This window comes from Balaenoptera physalus, assembly GCF_965194825.1.
Source record: "Balaenoptera physalus genome assembly, chromosome: 9".
Classification (NCBI taxonomy): domain Eukaryota; kingdom Metazoa; phylum Chordata; class Mammalia; order Artiodactyla; family Balaenopteridae; genus Balaenoptera; species Balaenoptera physalus.
In genome coordinates, this window is record NC_138888.1 from 12,315,237 (window position 1) to 12,333,282 (window position 18,046).

The 18,046-nt window shown below is 35.4% G+C and overlaps 1 protein-coding gene across 1 annotated transcript in view; it reads right to left on the bottom strand.

The window, feature by feature from the left end:
* Positions 1-4,866: 4,866 nt before the first annotated feature.
* SCAF8 (SR-related CTD associated factor 8) overlaps positions 4,867-18,046 on the bottom strand; it is a 79,632-nt gene continuing 66,452 nt past the window's right edge. The window contains 7 exon segments of the mRNA XM_082474430.1: positions 4,867-6,993; positions 8,213-8,431; positions 10,812-10,880; positions 12,642-12,786; positions 14,415-14,548; positions 16,409-16,565; positions 17,542-17,655. Of these exon segments, the coding sequence (XP_082330556.1) occupies positions 5,540-6,993; positions 8,213-8,431; positions 10,812-10,880; positions 12,642-12,786; positions 14,415-14,548; positions 16,409-16,565; positions 17,542-17,655 (2,292 nt within the window). The 3' untranslated portion in view covers positions 4,867-5,539.

The window sequence follows — 18,046 nt, forward strand, 5'->3', positions numbered from 1 at the left end:
TTCTATTACGCAGGTAATAAAATCATCCCAGTTCTTGTCACACAGTATATGTCTATTAAATATTAGCTAATATTATCATCAATTAAAAAACAAAAACAAAAAGCAGCCCTGCAGGCCAGCTTTTAAGAAATGACGCTTCGAGGTGCAGTAACTTGTCTGAAGACATATATTTAGAAATGTTAGTTTTGAAAACCCAAAGGCAATAAAACCTATGTATGCTCTCTTAAGAAGTGTTCCAACATTGTTAGCCTTTCCCTCTGTTCCTCCTGCTTCCTCAGCTGGTCTTTTACAGAAGAGAAAACTTACTTCATTGACTCAAGGTATTTAAATGCTGGAAACGACCTTAGAAATCACTAAGCAAAGGAGCAGCAAATTGCTTTCGACAGACAAATCCAACTGATAGCCTCTGCCTGGAATGACAGGTCAAAAAGGAGGCTGGGAGGTGCTGTGATGAGAATTCTGAGAAAGGCAGAAAAATAAGAGACAACAGTGACAGCCGCCCATGGGCTGAGTGATAGTGGTGGGAGGTGGGAGGACAAACAACGCAGGTCAATCAAGTGCTACATTCTGCTGCTGCTGCGCGCGCTTAATACGCTCATTAAACTAACTCTTCTAATTCTCACTAAACTCAGGGCTCAAGGTCACAAGTTCCAAGCACACTCTCTACTGGGCTCTGCATAAGCATGCCCTCAGCTTCCTTCACTACAGGTCACCCTACTATCCAAAGCATCTCACATTTCTCATACAACATAAAGTTAGCCCATTAGCACCATTCTACCCCTTGATATACTACACATATTTTAGAGATTACTTAGAATATTTGTTCTATATCTTGACTAGAACAAGGCAGAGTAATTCTAAGTACATATGAGGTGAAGAGCTCCCTGAAAAAAAAAAAAAAAAAAGATCTAAGTAGAGGGGAAGAAAAATGTCTGAGCAAAGCTCATGCCAAAATAAACCACTGACTTGCATTAGTCTCTGATGTGCAACCCACATCTAAGTAGTCCTACTAGTAACATTACTCCTAATCCCTGATAAACTTTAATGCTTGCGGTTTTGGTCCCAAAGGGACCCTTTTTATAATCAAAGCATTTAATTACACGATACATCTAGTAAATTTTTCTTTGAGGTATCCGATAACAAAGTTTCACCTGGGTCAAAAATACTTCCAACAAAACCATCTCACATGCGTCATCCTTCCATCCCTTTCTTGCTATAATAATTCATTTTTAGATTAACACTTGAATTTAAAACATCTGTGATGGACTTCTCTATTTTTTATTCACCCTCCAATACCAATCACCACAATTAACTGTATACTTTATTGAAACACTAAAAATAATTTTGTATCACTATTTTAAAAAAAACATAAAAAAATCTCAAGTGTATGGTACATTAAACATTTGCATATTTTAACATATCTAAAGTGGTGATATGTGGAAGGTATGTGTGTTGGTGTATGAACATGAATATGTATCTCCCCAGGAGATTCTGTATTAGTAAGTCTGTGGTGACCATCCCCTCCCTATATAGTCAAAAAGCTCCACAGGTGATTCTTCTGTCACACATTTCCTGGCTGAGAACCACAGAGAAAGTGTATTTCATATAGCTTTCAATACACATGCCCTCATTTAAAGTATGCCCCCAAAGGAAATAATTTGTGCCACTGATTTAAAATTCTAGTTCTAGAAAGTTTTGCTGGATCAAGGTATCTTGTTTTTAATCTCCCATTAAAAAGTGTAGCAACCTGACTTTTTCAGAAGTAGAAAATAAAGTTTTTAGAGCCTACAACTTAAGTGAGCCTAAAAGACGTTTCCTATAAAACCAGAGCATCACCAATTAAGGAAGCATTTATAATTCTCTGCCACACTGTAATATTTATGATTTCTCACATAATTTTAATTTATTTTGCCTGTCTTAAAAATGAATATACACTTGCTCTCCTCTTCTTCATTATGTAAAATATTTAAAGAGTAAAATGTTAATGCTTTTTTTCTTTGAAAGAGTTAAAAGCCCTTAAAACATTTTATTAATATAGCACCCAATAATAACGATGAAGGCACATAAGGTATAACAATTATTTTTAATCAAATGTTAAATTTTTTTTTCATTAAATGTTGTGCCCATCTAAAATATATACAATGACAAAAAAAATCAGAATTTTTCTAAATCACTTACTAAGGGAATATATATATATATATATATATATATGGAGTATGTATATATATATATACACACCAAAGAAATACCATATTTCTTTGATCCTAAGACACATTTTACATTTTGACATTTCTGAACTACAAATGTGTCTTATAATCGCTGGCATGTCATACTGGAAGCATTTAAAAATTTCTGAATGGTGCTTCTTACAATCAATGACACCTTAGATCTGATGAACTAGTGTTTATAAAAAAATACTTCTTCAAATTAAAAGAGGTAACTTTCTTTTTAAATGGAACGAAACTGTCCCATTCACAAAACAACCCCAAATTTGTGAAAAATGGCCAATAAATTTGGTGAAGCGACTAAATTATCAGAACAAAAGCAACTGCTCTGGTAAGAATGTAATAGTTTAAATAATAAACAAGTTGTATTAATTAAATATTATATGAAGTCATTTCCAGAGTTTTAAACAAATAATTTTATACTATTCTATCTTCCAATGCTTTCTAAGTATTCTGTACACCCTACACATTGAAATAAAATTAAAGGAACATTCCACCTATGATATGCTGTAGATAAAGACTACCTTGCTTTAAAATAAGTTTCTATCTACAATATAAAATGATCAAAGTACAGTATATGCATTCATGCTAAGAACATAAGTCAATGTTTAATGAAATGTTTAAACACATAAAAAAAATTTAGAAATTAATGTCTATTAACGCTGCAATCTACTAATACCACACTAAGTCCTATCATTCTCTCTCTCTCTAACATCACAAATCAAAACACTATGCGATCTCCTGTCTAATGTAATTATTGCCTGCAGCACTTCAACTGTTTTATTAAAGTATTTAGGTACTCCTTGCATATTTCTAATGGCTAGCATTCTAGTGACAGCAGTACTGTGATCAAAAGCATCAAAAATGTGATAGGTCTTATGTCAAACTTAGCAAAGTAAGACAATTAACTTTTCTCTCCATCGTTTAAAAAAAAAAACAGCGAACGTAAATATCAATTTTGGAAATTCAGTATGAGGATGAATAATATCCTTTCACTCAAACATTACACAACAATACAAGGCTAAAGTGAGCCTAACTACACATAATTATTTTTCAGCTGTTTTAAGAGTGTCACACATTTCCAGGATGGGTTTCTAGGAGACAGTACTGACAACTGATTAGGTAACTTCCACCATCAGAATCGTCAAACCAGTGCAATACTTGTACACATTTTGTTTTCAAGTTTGCACATGAAGGCCCAAGGGTGATAAAAAGCTTGGGATCAAAAGTCACTGAAAAGTCTCACTTTCTTTTTTATTGCTACTTAATCCAAGTGAATGTCACTTAATTTTGATAATGATAAATGTAACTAAAGTAGTTTGAGAGAAATCCCAGTTAATATAATTTCCTTAAGGACAAGGCTAAATCTTTCCAGAATATTAAAATTTTGTACCAATGTCACAGTTCTTCCCATTACCCCAAGGAAATGATCTGAAACCAACTCGAATTATTGGACTGAATTCAATTACCCTAGAAATAAACACCGAACTCCCCCTCTCACCCACTTCTCCAAAAAAACAAAATAAATAACGTACTATTTCTATTTCAGAACCTACAAGAAGAAAAGACTTTATTATTGGCAAGAATCCTTAAAGATCTATAGATCATCAGAGGGAAGCAAAAACCACCCAATGTTCAATGGCTGGTGTACTCCATCATTTCTTTTGGTGCGGGGTGGGGTGGGGGGGCTTGACAAATGTAACTTAAGAATTTTAGGTAAAATAGAACAAATGAGGAATTACTGGAATAGGAGACAAAGCAACTATTCATGGGACCAAATGAAAGCCATCATTAGAAACGAAAAAACACCAATGGTTTTATATATATGTGTATATATGTAAAACCCAAAGAAGAAACAAACGGCAAATAAATGAAAAGCAAAAGCAAAAGCATAGTAATAATAAATAAAACAGGAAACTTATCCCAAATTTTTCTGCTACTCAGTTTACCTTGGAGGCTAATCTGAACAGCGTTATGCAGAGCCTACAAAACACATGACAGACACATTGTTTCTGGTATACAAGTTAATGTTTTAAAATCCACCAACACTACTCTACATTTTGTGCAACTGAGAAATTCACTTCAGGCAAGTGACCAGTAAGTACTTTAGTATAAGCACTATCTATGCAGAATCGCAAATAGTGTGAAACAAAGCAATGCAAGCATTTACGTGGAATTCAGCTTGATGCTAAATCTGGCTTCATGCTTAACTGTATTAAAAGAGAATTGCCAAACTGCCTATGTATTTCTTTACAATATTTCTTATTTTACCATCATAAAGGCTAAGAGCTGTAACTATGAGCAATGTCAATTAGCCAAATCTCTCTTATTTTCTATCCAGTTTTAAAGAATATTTTATTATCTAAACTACCAACTTTCTATTTTTCTCTGTATGTGCATGAAAATAGACGTACAGAGAAAGAAAACTCTACATATGACTTGTGCAATAAATATACACAGATATTACACACATACTAACGAGACTGCATGATTTTTATATCGAAGTACATGCTCTTTCCAACCACAGGGTTCTTTGCTGTTGTTTTACGAGTAACAGAAAAAGTCTGCGCCAACTAAGCACATGCTGCTAACGATCCATGGTTTTAAGAATCTGCAGGTTAAAAAAATACAATTCCTAGAACACTGTTATCAAACAAGTAAGTTTTATTGGCATCTAAAAACAAAATTCACCCAACATTGAAACGTACTTTAATATTTATGTTGTTTTCTTTTTTTCTTTTTTCTTTTTTACTCACTGCAGTATGAGGAACAAATCACAAACACTTACTTTGGAGAAACAGAGACCATAGTGTAGATTTTACAAAATCACTTTTTAAAATCTCTGTATTGTGCTCCTCAAATATCTAGAGCCAGTCTTTGCATAAAATATCACAGCTTTGTCTATTACCTTAAAATTCTGCAGCAGCCTAAAGATATGGATAAGATATACCACCGCTTGCTATTTTGAAATATATCTATTACCATATCCAACCTAATGGTAGTATCTAAAAAATTCTTTCTTCCATAGGAAGTCTCTGACAAGCTGTTATTCATTTCCTTGAAGTTAAAAGAATCTGGGGGCAACATTTATATTTTATCAGAAAAATAAAAAAATGTTTACCTACCATGTTCATATTAAGAACAATGTCTATACAAGTCAGTTGTACAATTATTTTAAGAGAAAGGTGAACATGAACATCAGATTAACTTAATTCTGGCAGACGAAAGTGAACAACTATGGTCCAGTCAGCCATTAATCTATTACAGAGAGATGACAACTTTACAAAATGTATCTTTTACCTACTGAGTGATGATTATGTCCCCTCAGTTTCTGTGCTTTCTACCACTGGTTCACTCTCTATATCAGCAACTGTGTCACTCTTCTCCTTGTTTATTTCACTTGAAGATGTCAGTTTTTCATAAAGTTCAGGATCACTCTGCGCTGGTAAAGGTGGTGGATGAGCATGTCTCTCGGTGTTTTCACCATTAACCTGAGGCACATTATCACCTTTTCGCTGAGAAGTGGCCCCTTCAAAAAAATCAAAAACCCGAGCATGAGGAGGGGGGACCCAGGTGTTTTGAATTCTCTCTCGTCCAAAACGATTTCCGTTAATCTCTCTGCAGAAATCAAAATCTCTGTCATCCCTATCCCTTTGCCTCTCCCAGGGTCTTCTGCGGTCATCAAAATCTCTGTGAACTTCTTGTCCAAATCCTCTGTTCCAAGGACCACTTCTAGGATCGAACCGGTAGTTTCCGGACCGAAATCTACCTCTTTCTTCATGTAAGCCTTTTGGACCACCATAGACAGGCAGAACCCGATGCTCTCTCTCGTCAAAATCTCTATGCCCCCAGGGCTTCTCTGGAGTAAAGCCAAAGTGGTCTCTTCGACCAAGATGATCTATGCCTGGTCTCACCAGATTCTCTCTAATATCTACAGGAGGTCTTCCAAAATGATCTCTACCATCTAATGGAGGCCTTCCAGGACCTTCTCTTGGATCTACAGGCCGTCCAACCACATCCCTAACATCCACCGGGGGAGGTCTACTAATGGTTTCCCTGGTTTCTATGGGAGGAAACCGGTAATCTCTATCTCCTTCCTGTTGAATGTTATCATTCCCAAGTGGTATCCTTTTCTCTGGATTAGCAACATTGTCTACACTTTGTCTTCCAGGAACTAGAAAAGGTCTTTCAGGTGGACTAAAAATATCTCCTGGAGCAAAAGGACCACGGGGTGGTGGATGAAGAGCTGCATCAAGTACCGCTGGGGGAGGGAGTCCCCGCTGAGGTGGAATTCCAGGCTGCATTAAAGGGAATCTTGGTCCAGGTGTCTGTGGTATTAGTCCTGGACGAATGTCTAACATTGGCATTGCAGGCATCCTTTGATTAGAAAGATTTAAAGGGGGTAAATTTTGAGGCCCAGCTGGTGGCTGTGTTCCCAAAAGTCCAGGAGTATTTGGAACACCGGGTGGCTGTACTCCTATAAGTCCGGAATTGTTAGGTATGTTCGGGGGAAGCATGCCCAGAAGTCCAGAACTACTCGACACACTTGGTGGCTGTATTCCCAAAATGCCAGAGTTATTTAGAATATTTGGTGGCTGGGCTCCAATAATCCCAGAACTATTGGAAACATTAGATGGCCGGACTCCAAGAATTTCATTATTACTCGATACATTTGGTCTTTGGACTCCCAGAATTCCAGAATTGTTCGTCACATTTGGCGGCTGTCCTCCTAAAATCGCAGAGCCACCTGAAACATCATTTGGAATCACTAAAATGGAAAGAAGAAAAATAACACAAACAATCATTCTGGTGTGAAAAGGAAACTATGTTTATAATTATTAATGCTATAATTTCTAGTAGTTAGCTTAATCAGCTACTTGTATCCCCCCAAGAATCCAGGTATACTAGATATTAAAAAATTAAAGCTAAAATTATTAATACCATACATAGTGAAATTTAAATATTAAAACATAAGCGGGGCTGCTACCTAAAATCTTTACATGAAATCTTTTTAAGTTAAACAAAAATATCAGGTTTTATACTGATTCTCCACCTTTAACAAAAGTCTTTCTAAAGTACAAACAATTCTTAATATACTAACAGTGGTGCCATAAAAAAAGGACTTTGGTTCTGAAGATCCTAGGGGCAGGACAGGAATAAAGACACAGACGTAAAGAATGGACTTGAGGACACCGGGAAGGGGAAGGGATAGCTGGGACGAAGTGAGAGAGTGGCACTGACATAAATACACTACCAAATGTAAAATAGATAGCTAGCGGGAAGCAGCCGCATAGCACAGGGAGATCATGTGACCACCTAGAGGGGTGGGATAGGGAGGGTGGGAGGCGGACGCAAGAGGGAGGAGATATGGGGATATACGTATATGTACAGCTGATTCACTTTGTTATAAAGCAGAAACTAACACACCATTGTAAAGCAATCATACTCCAAGATTAAAAAAAAAAAAAGATGTATAGTGTAGCCAAAAGAACACTGAGCTTGCAGGTTTAACAAAACTAGAAGAGCAAGTTTCATTCCCGGCTCTGCTACTTAAAGCCTGAGTTGTGTGTGGCATCATGCAAGTAAATAAACTGCTTTACAGTTACAGGAAGAAAAAAAAAAAAAGGACTTGTTGCTTTCAAAACTATATTGTATCTTCTAGACCTAGCTGAATATCTTGTAGTAGTTACTTATAACTAATACTTGTTTGTTTTAATCTTTCTGTAAGTATACATATTTTGTGCAATCTTATTTTGATAACACATTAGAACAGTTCCAACAGGCCAAAAAAAGGAGGAGAAGGAGTCTTAATGGAAAGGTGTCAAAATCTATACTATCCTGAAGGGAATGCCAAATTTGTTTTTCACAGGAACTTTAGGAGATAAATGTTTTACACATTCATGGCACCTAAGAATTAAACACCAATATAGAGAAGTAGTGATTAGGATTTAGCTATGTATTTCTGGGGATTTCTTTTTTCTTTTTACCTGATCTGGTGTTTTCACCAGAAGAAATCTGGTGGTCTATAAGATGAGGTACTTTTTCTTCAGGCTCTGCTTGTTTAGTTGGAGGATTAAAAACACTTCCAGCTGGCAGAGTGGAAGTAGCAAGACTGCTGGCAACAGAACCACCTGGCAAAACAAGGCTACCAAATCCAACATCTTTCACAGTTTCTGGAGTCATAGATAATGGCGGCTGCACTAAAGCTGTTTAAAGAAGGAGAATATATATTTCAGATTTAATTAGCTAATCAATTCATGTGCTAGGTTAAAGTATTAAGTATGACCAACACCGGTCTTGCCAAAGTTTTAAATGACTTCCTATCCTCTTTCCCCAATTATTTGGTAAGACTGCTCAGTTAACATGACATATGTGAATTCTCTTCTGGTCCCTGTATTTCGTTTATAATGAAAACTAACTTCTGGCAGCTTGAGTGTTTCATTTAATGGCATCTCTGTATTACCTAGCACATTCTATAATAACTGATGCTCAAAATGACAAATGAGTCATCCTGAAGAAGCTAAACCATATTTAGAAAGCTTCATTTTTTAAAAATAGGGAAAAACAACAATTTTTAGAAATATTTTCAAGAGAAATGTTTAGTAAAATAAGGATCCATACTTAAGAACAAAATCCCAGCAATTAAAAAAAAAAATTGTAATTTTTTTTCAAGGATGCCAGTATGGGAATATCTAAATATACAGAAATGATTGGTGAAGACCAACAAATATGAGAGTGAAAATCTGCCCAATCCCGTTGAAACTGTAAGTACTAGGGTCTTTACATTCACTACTTTTTGTCAAATGAGGTTGGAAACTCATCAGACGAGAACTACAAATAAAAAGGTAAAAACATTTCCTTTTTATAAAGATATAAAAAAAGGCATAAAGAATGGGTAGAAAAACTCTTCTGTATATGTCACCTATATGTTAAAAAACTAAGCTAGAGGAATATAAAAATCACAAACAGAATTTCTAATCAAATTTATTTCACAACACTACTAAATCATGTATTTTGGGATTTTAGAAACTTTTATCCTCACATTTAACTCTGGACTACCTAGAGTAACTCTTAGCACAGAACAGAGCTGTAAACTAGGGATAACAACCAACCGGGACCATGTGCGGGGATTATGAGAACTAGACAAGACGGTGGGAGCAATTAGGGGAGCAGCCGGCACACGGGGCGGTTTCTCGTTCTCCTTTAACTGATCCCAGGTTTCCCAAAATGAACAGCGTAAGGAGAAACAACTGGGAAGGAGGCTCTAAGTAAGGTGAGTCTCTGTGAATGGTGAATTCAGAAACGGCTTCTGAGCACTTCTCTAATTTTCAGAAAGAACAAACAATTCTTCCTAATTAACCAACAGTAACACAAAAAGGATCCTAATGTTGTCTAAACACTGAAGGAGAGAAAAGAGTTTAAAAATGTAAGAAAAATGGGTTATAACACCAAAACGTAAAGCTCTGTATCATATACTCTCTCTTTACAATAAAGTCCTTTGGTCTAGTATTAGGCCAAAAAGCTCTCAAAAACTGATGCAGTCATCTCAGAGGAACAGAGAAGTAACATGAAAGGCTCTTACTGTCCAAAAATGAACAAACTGAACTTCAAAAAGAAAGGTGAATGCAACCACTTGGAAGTAAAAATCCATTAATCCATAAACACTACTAAAAGTGAAGGAGAAAAAAGTAGAGGGAAGGGAGTGGAGAAGGAGAAATAAGGGAAACCCTCCCCCACCTTCAGTCACTGGGTATCACAGATAATATCCATAGAACTCATTACTCTGAAAAATTGCACTTACAGGAAAGAATTTAGCATCTCCTGTACAACTGTACTTCAAGGTAACTAAATACTACTTAGTTGATAAGAGAAAGTTTTTCTTTACAGAAAAAATTCTTGCTAAGAAATGTGGAAGGAATTACAAAATTCGGAAGGTCACCACTTTGCAACTAATGAAAAGCAGATTCAGCAATAATAATCAAAGGATGAAACCATCTGATGAAAATCTGAAGGGCGACTTTTTAAAATGACCAGGTCCCACTATCTGAATGCTCTGCTCCATTATGACATCATTAAAAGTGGGACAAGAAGGCACTGCCCGGCTCCTGATGTGATATAATGTCAAGTCCACAGCACCCCACTTGTTAAGTATTCTTACCAAAAAAGTTGAAGCATATTCTAAACAAGCCTATGGTGCTAAAAACTTTCTATCTGCAGGAGATTCAAGGAAGATACCACAAAGAAGCAAAAAAACCAAACCCATTATTTGGGATCTTGCATACAGAAGTGAACTGCTTTTCAACAAGTCAAAGACATGAAGCATTCTTAAAAAGGGGGGTGTGGGTGGGGCTGCTCTAGATTAAGACATTTTATACATAAAACAAAAAACACAAATTTGATACAACAGAGCAAATCTGAATATGGACTGTCATATGATACTGTTAATTTGTTAGAAATCATTTAACCAAAAAAATGCATTCGTCTGAAAACTTCCATGATAAAAAAATTAACAATAATTCACAAAAATGAGAACCAACACATTATCACTATCATAAAGAAAGAAAATTCTTAAAGTAGAAAACTCACATGTTGGTACTACTGGTGGAATAGTAGGTGGTGGTACAACAGGTGGTGGAACTGGAGGTGGCATGAAACCTACATGGAAAAAAAAAAGACCAAAAATAAAATAACAAAAAAAGTCACTTTCTTTTAAAATCAAAGATTCCAACAGCTATAAATGAAATTCTACATTCTTAAAACAGTCATTACTACCTCATATTTATGAATATATTTTCCATTTAAGAAATTACTTTTATATACTCTACCTTATTTGATCCTTATTAGTAAGCTAAGTAAAGCATGAGATCCTTATCATGAGCATATCCTATTTATTTACTTGGCACGCTCTATGATGCTGTAAAATCAATGATTAAGTCAAGCCAGGCAACCTGTTTATGTGTTAGCATGGTGACTGCTTGGGAAGTTAAACATTGTATTTCAAGCTGCTGACACCATTATATGCAATAATGTCATCTGTAAAATGTGCTGTTGTACTTCTTTGATGTATATGCTGTTTACCCACTATATCAGAATACTTTAATTAACCTTGGATGTTACTATATTTTATTTTGAGCACTGAAACAAATCTTAATAAAAAATAAGAAATAAATAAAATAAATTTAATATTGGCTGTTTTATGATTTTAAATATCAGATGATCAAACTATAAACCTGCTTCCCTGCATTTTTAAAATATAGAGCTACCATTAAGTTCCACGAGAAAATAGTGGCTAAAAATAATGGGAAAAAAAGATACGTGATTTTCAACAAATGAATGCTAGATAAAGACTCTATAAAATCCATGTGGTATGGTTTTTGAAAAAATCATTTAAAAATATCTTCTGAGAAAAAATTTTAATTTTCAATCACAAATACAGATCTGTGATTGAAGATATTTGATGAGTAGTTTTCCAATATTTAAAATATAAAAAGATAAAGTTCTTATTAAAATCTGCATCAATTTCAAATTACGTATTAAACTGTAATTTAAAAAATTTACACTACATGACAAATTACAACCATTTTCAGACAATGAATTTACTTTTTGGCCTTGTTGACAGTTTTTAGGAGCTCTATTCAATGACTAGGAACTTAAATTACAGAAGTCAATTCAGTAATTCTTTTCTATAGTACACAAATAATTCATGAAGTTCAAAAAAAATAGAAATAGTTTTGAAAAACAACATATATCGTTTGATCCCTTGTATTATCTCTCTCCTTTGTCTAAACCTCCCATGATCTAATACGGAAAGCTCTATGTCTAACTTATGTAAGCAATTATTTATATTTAATTGATAAGTGTTAAGTAACCTATAGTTTTTACCGAGAAACAATGATTCAAGGAACTTCTGTTTATCTATAATTTATTAGGTCAAAAAAAGTATTATGAGTTCAATTAGCATTTTAAGATATACTATAACTTCTAATGTCAAAATGGAAATCTAATGATTTTTAGGAGGACTAATCTATATAATTTAATGCATACTTTCTGATGAATGGGTGATAACTATAGAGAACTTCTATATAAAAACTTCAACATAAATTTTAAATTATTTTAAGGCATTTCAATGATTTTAAAGGATTCCATTTCTTTTCTGTCAGTGCTTCTGAAAGTGTGGTCCACCAACAATATGCATCAGCTGGGAACTTGTTCGGAATGCAACTGTCCGGCCCCACCTCAGCTCCACTGACTCAAAAGGAGGCTGGGCCAGCAATCTGTGCTTTAACACGCCCTCCAAGTGATTCGGATGTAAGCTATGTTTTGAGAATCACTGCTCTACAGCATTTAAACCTGGAAAAAGAACATTTTAAATGGTATTCTAAATAGAGTTCAAACGATAAGATGAAAATTTCTTACCAGGAGGTGGTTGTGAAGGGTTAAAACTCGCGCGGAGAAAAGGCGGTGGAGGAATTGGACTGAATCCAGGAGGAGGAACTGGCATTGACACAGGAAAGGCTGGTGGGACTAAACTAACTGTAGGCACTGCTGGAGCTACTGGAATCTTTTGTGGATAGAAAATAAAAAGTCCAGGTATCATTTTATCCATCTGCAATGATTACATCTTAGGACAACCAAAGGTAAATTATTTCTGTTTCTTTTATAGGAAGGTAACAAATATCATTATATTAAGTTGTTTTGGTTTTTTTTTTTCTTCTTTTTCGTGTTCTTATAAGTGAACTTACTTGAGGTAAAAGCAACACAGTATTTTTCAACAAACAGTATATGTAGAGACTGTGAAATCTACCTTATATTCAAGTGATGTAAAGATGTGGGCACCTATTTCAACAGTGAATACCATGCTCAATTTTACACTGCCATCTCCCACTAAGTTTATACCTAGCTATGTTATGCGATCTAATCACCATTAGGAAGCATGTCACTAACAGCTTTAAAATGGCTTGACTTTCTCATTACTTTGTTTTCTACCCCTAACCATAAACCCTTTAACCCATCCTGGGTACAACAAACCCCACATATTGACCTGTGTTACGGCATGGCTGTACCTCTCTTCTGAAGTTCGCATGGTATCGATGGTCTATTCAACATCTCAACCTTGCTGTCTAGAAAGACACTTCAAACTTCACACACATAAAACTGAACTCCCAACTGTCCTTCCCAAACCACACTTCCACAGTCCTTCTCATTCTCAGATAATGGTAACTCCGTCTTTCCAATTTCTCAGACCAAAAACCTTGCCTCTGCTCTTTCTCACAACTCAAATCTGACCACACGCGCTGGCCATACCATGACAATAGACCTCGTATCTGATGACTTCTTGTTGCCTTCACTGCCATCAGTCCAGTCTGAGCCACCATCATCTCTCACCTGGATTGCTGCAACTGTCTTTTAACTGGTCTCTTTGCTTTTATCAATGCCCACTATTCTATTCTCAAAATAGTTGCCAGTGCAATCCTTTAAAACTCTAAGCCAGATTGAGTCACTCCTTCCTTCAAAGTCCTCTAATGGCTCCCCATCTCAGAGTGAAAACCAAAGTCCCCCTAGAGGTCTCACTTACACTAAGTTGCCTCTCACTCACTTTATTCTTGCCCGCTTGTTATTCCAGGAACACACGAAACATGCTCCTGGCTGCAGGCCTTTGCACTGGTTGTTCCCTCTGCCTCTAACGCTTTCTTCAGATAGCCACATGATTAACTGCCTCAGCAACTTTAAGCTGTGGCTCAAATGTCTTGTTCTCAATTAAGTCCACCTCACCATTTTATTTAAAATTTTAAACACCTACCTAGGCACTCCTGATGATCCTTACACTACCTTCTCCCCTCCACAGTATCTTATAAACTTATTAATTTTGTATTTTCTGTCACCCCTATGAGAACAAACTCTCCATAAGGGAAGGGACTTTTGTTTGGTTTTTCCCCCCACTGATGTATCCCTTATTCCAGGTGCCTAGAACAGTGAATGTCACAGAGCAGGCAATCAATAAATATTTGTTCAATAAATTAACATTTAAATATGAATTATACTTTTTCTAAAAGGAAAATTTCAAAAATGCTTATATTTAATATTAATCTATTTTGGACAATTTCTTCCAAGTTTTATAAAGTAAAGATGTGAGTAAAAACAAAACTGTAAAACAACACATTAAACAATAAAAAAACACCCAGCACTGACCTGTAACATAGCAACAGGTGGAGGGAAAACCTCTGCCTGGGTTGTGACCACTGTCTCCTTTTCAACTGGAGGTGGGCTCTGAGTTGTCTGGACCGTCTCTTTAACGGGTTCTGAGCTTTTCACACTTTCCCACTCTAAACAAAATATTTGAAATTGATTTCCTCTGGATAGGTGCAATTTTTCATTTTATATGTACACATTTATTTCATGTCTGAATAGTCCTTTATCTACCTTGGCACATCTTTTAAGATGTGTCCACAGCTGTAGGTGCCAACCTATTGGGTTCTGCTGAGATAAATCTGATTAGGATACTAAGGAGTTCAAAAGAGCACGACATGAGGCACAAATCAAAGACACTAAAATATTTAGTCTAGAGAAAACACTTAAAAGGGATATAAATAGATACGTATCTCAAAGGCTGTCTGATTTAAGACAAACCAACCTTATTCTATATTTTGTCACAAGGTATAAGGGGGAAACAACCAGTATTAACCCAATACAGAAAAATGCAAAAATAGAACAAAGAAGCTCCAATGGTTCCTCCAAAGGTTCACCTCCCTTAAAGATCAAAGTCATCAGAATGACTAGTAAGACTACACGACTTCGCCCCTCTGTACCTCTCTGACTTCATCTCCTACTACTCACTCCTCACTGTGCTCAAGCCATACTCGTCTCATGACTTTCTAATAGACTTGGCACTTGCTGTTCTCTCTGTATGAAACACTCTTTCCCAGATAGCTGCATGTCTCATGCCTCTGAATACCACCTTCTCCATTAGACCCTCTTCAACCACTTAAAACAAAACTCCAATAGCTCCACACCCATACTGCCTATCCCCTTTCCCTGTTTTTTCTTCTTAGAACTTAACCAACACTGAAATACTACCTAGTTTATCTATCTTATTATCCATTTTTTTCCCACTAGAACATGGGTTGGCAAACTCTTCCTACTGTAAGTATTTTAGACTGTGTGGGCCATGTGTTCTCTGTTACAATGACTCAACTGTTGTTGAATTTTAAAAAGTCATATACAATAGGTAAACACAACTGAGCATGGCTGTGTTTCAATAAAACTTTATTTACTGAACAGGCTGCCAGTAAGATTTGGCCCATGGGCTGTTGTCAACCCCTGTACTACAATGTGCACTCCAAGAGAGGAAGGATTTTTGTGTCTGTCTCACTGCTATAATCCCAGCTCCTAAAATTATGCCTGGCACACAGTAGGAACTGAAATATTTTTTGAATGAATAAATGTTCTGGAGGAACATCCACCCAAAAAGGAGAGAGAAAGACAGCGAGAGAGAGAGAATGACAAGAAGAAAACAACTGAAAAAGTGTTTGAAAATATGTACATTGGCCTGAGAACAAAAATACTATTCTGAAAATTAGCTAATTTTGGTAGAAGAGCTAAGATGTCAAGAAATAAGTATAACATATTTCAATTCTTTCCCAAGCATCCATTATTCTGTGAATTTATAACTAAAAAATTTTAAAACAAAAAGACAAATTTTTCAAAAGAACGCCAGCTTATCACTTGGTTATAAGCTTTCTAGAGCAGCATGAATCTGAACTACAGCTCTCTGAGATTCTATTCCTGGCATTCTCAACATAGATACTAATCAAAATAATCTAGGAAATTTTTAAAAGAAATTTCCTAAATCCCCAGTTCTCATTTAAACTCAAGTAACTGAAAAAATTAGTCTTCAGCAGCCTCCATATATACAACGCTCTCAAAGACGGAAACTTTTAAAAAGACATATATAAAAAAATGCTACATTTAGAGTTTTAGAACACTATCTATACTCTGACATTTATGAAATAGATCCCATTAAGCATACACACTGAACAGGGTCATGTTTCACGTTTTCCCCTCTTTTGCACGATGGGGAAGAATCCAGGAAATAAAATAAACACAATTCACCCCAACATGCAAAACTCTTATTACAACCCTTTAAGCATATTTTTAAACAATAAAACTACCCATAGGGTTCTTACCAGTATTTACAGTTTCCTGATCAATCATGCCTCCTTCTGCAAAACCTTCCAAGTCATCCACTTTAACTTTTTCCCATGGTATATATGTTACTCCAAGATCCACATCCCAGAATTGTTTGTATTCTGTTTTCACGCCTTTGTTTAAAGCCCAAGCAATCTATCAGGAATGAGGAGAGGAAAAAAGAAAGCTCATGTTTACTGTAAGAACAAGGTAAAACATACAAAATTATATGCTAACAATGTAAATATGAATAAAATGAGTTTTAAAAATCAGCAGGACAGGCAAAGCATCACTGCTGGAATAACAGTAGCCAATGAAATTTTTTCCATGTATTTTCTGATTCTGTTTGTAAAATAAAACCTGCATTAGACAGCAGTGGTGTTTATAGTATGGGATTTATTTCCACTTCTTACTATGACCTTAAAACAACACATTTCCAGAAATAAACCAAATCTACTTTTCACCATAAAAATGTCAACCTACATTAGCGATAATTAGAATAGTTAAAATCTTGGTACTCCAAGAGACCAGTGACACTTTTGCTTACATAGAGAAACTCTCTGCCATAAAATGACAAAGCATGGGCATATTAACTCCCTTGAAAGTAATTTTAAATTTTTTAATTCAGTTGCTGAAACTATGGAATAAATTAACTCCAAATAGCAGAAATAAAATGTAAATTAGTTATAAGAAGTAAAAATGGAAAAATACACAATAAATACTCAGTTTAAAGACTAAGAGGAAACAAATATACATAAATAAACCCTTCACAAGGGCCTGAGTTGTATAAGACAAGATGTTAAAAAGGAGACATTAATAATATAATTAAGGGGTAGGATTAGGAAGCATTGGGAAGGAGTGAATGAAAGACAAACTTGTAAAAATGAAAAAGTTCTGCTCATAAAATGGTGCCCTGGTTGACTAAGAGTACTGTGCATGTGTGATTTTGAAGAACTGCTTGAATAAAGTTTTGGTTATTGTTTTACCTATAGCCAAATTCTATAATTCAACAATACTAAAATAATAAATTTCTGTCAAGGTTTGCCTATAACATTAAAGAAGAAGATGAATTTAAATACAGGAAACATTCTAACAATCCAATAAAATAAGAGCATGTGCCCCCCAGTCTCACCTTAATGACCTTGGACCCAATTTTATATGACCCGGAACTAAGTTTCTGAAGAGCCCGAAATGCATCTTGTCGATGAACCATGCAGACATAAGCACAGCCCCTGGGAGGAATCATCTATTAAAAAAATTATTTTCTTTAGAAAGGGTGTATGAGGAGGGCAAGTCATTTCTGGCATTTTATGGTTTTTAATGGAACAGAACATTGATTATTAATACTGAATTGTTTCCCCTTTTCTTCCTCCAGCTATCTGTTTATTGGTATAATTCATGCACAATCAGTTGAAAAAAAAAATTCAGAAGCTAGTTGGGTCTCATTCTAAACCATGATATATGTGAAATCTTGAATATCACGTGTCAACTAAAGTTTTAACACACAATGAAGAACTATTAAAACAAGGCAATGTATAAAGATGCGTATATAATACCACCAGATAAAAGGAAAACAATACTGTATGGCCAACATATTTGAAGGCATACAATTTATTTACTATAGTACTTAAATTTTG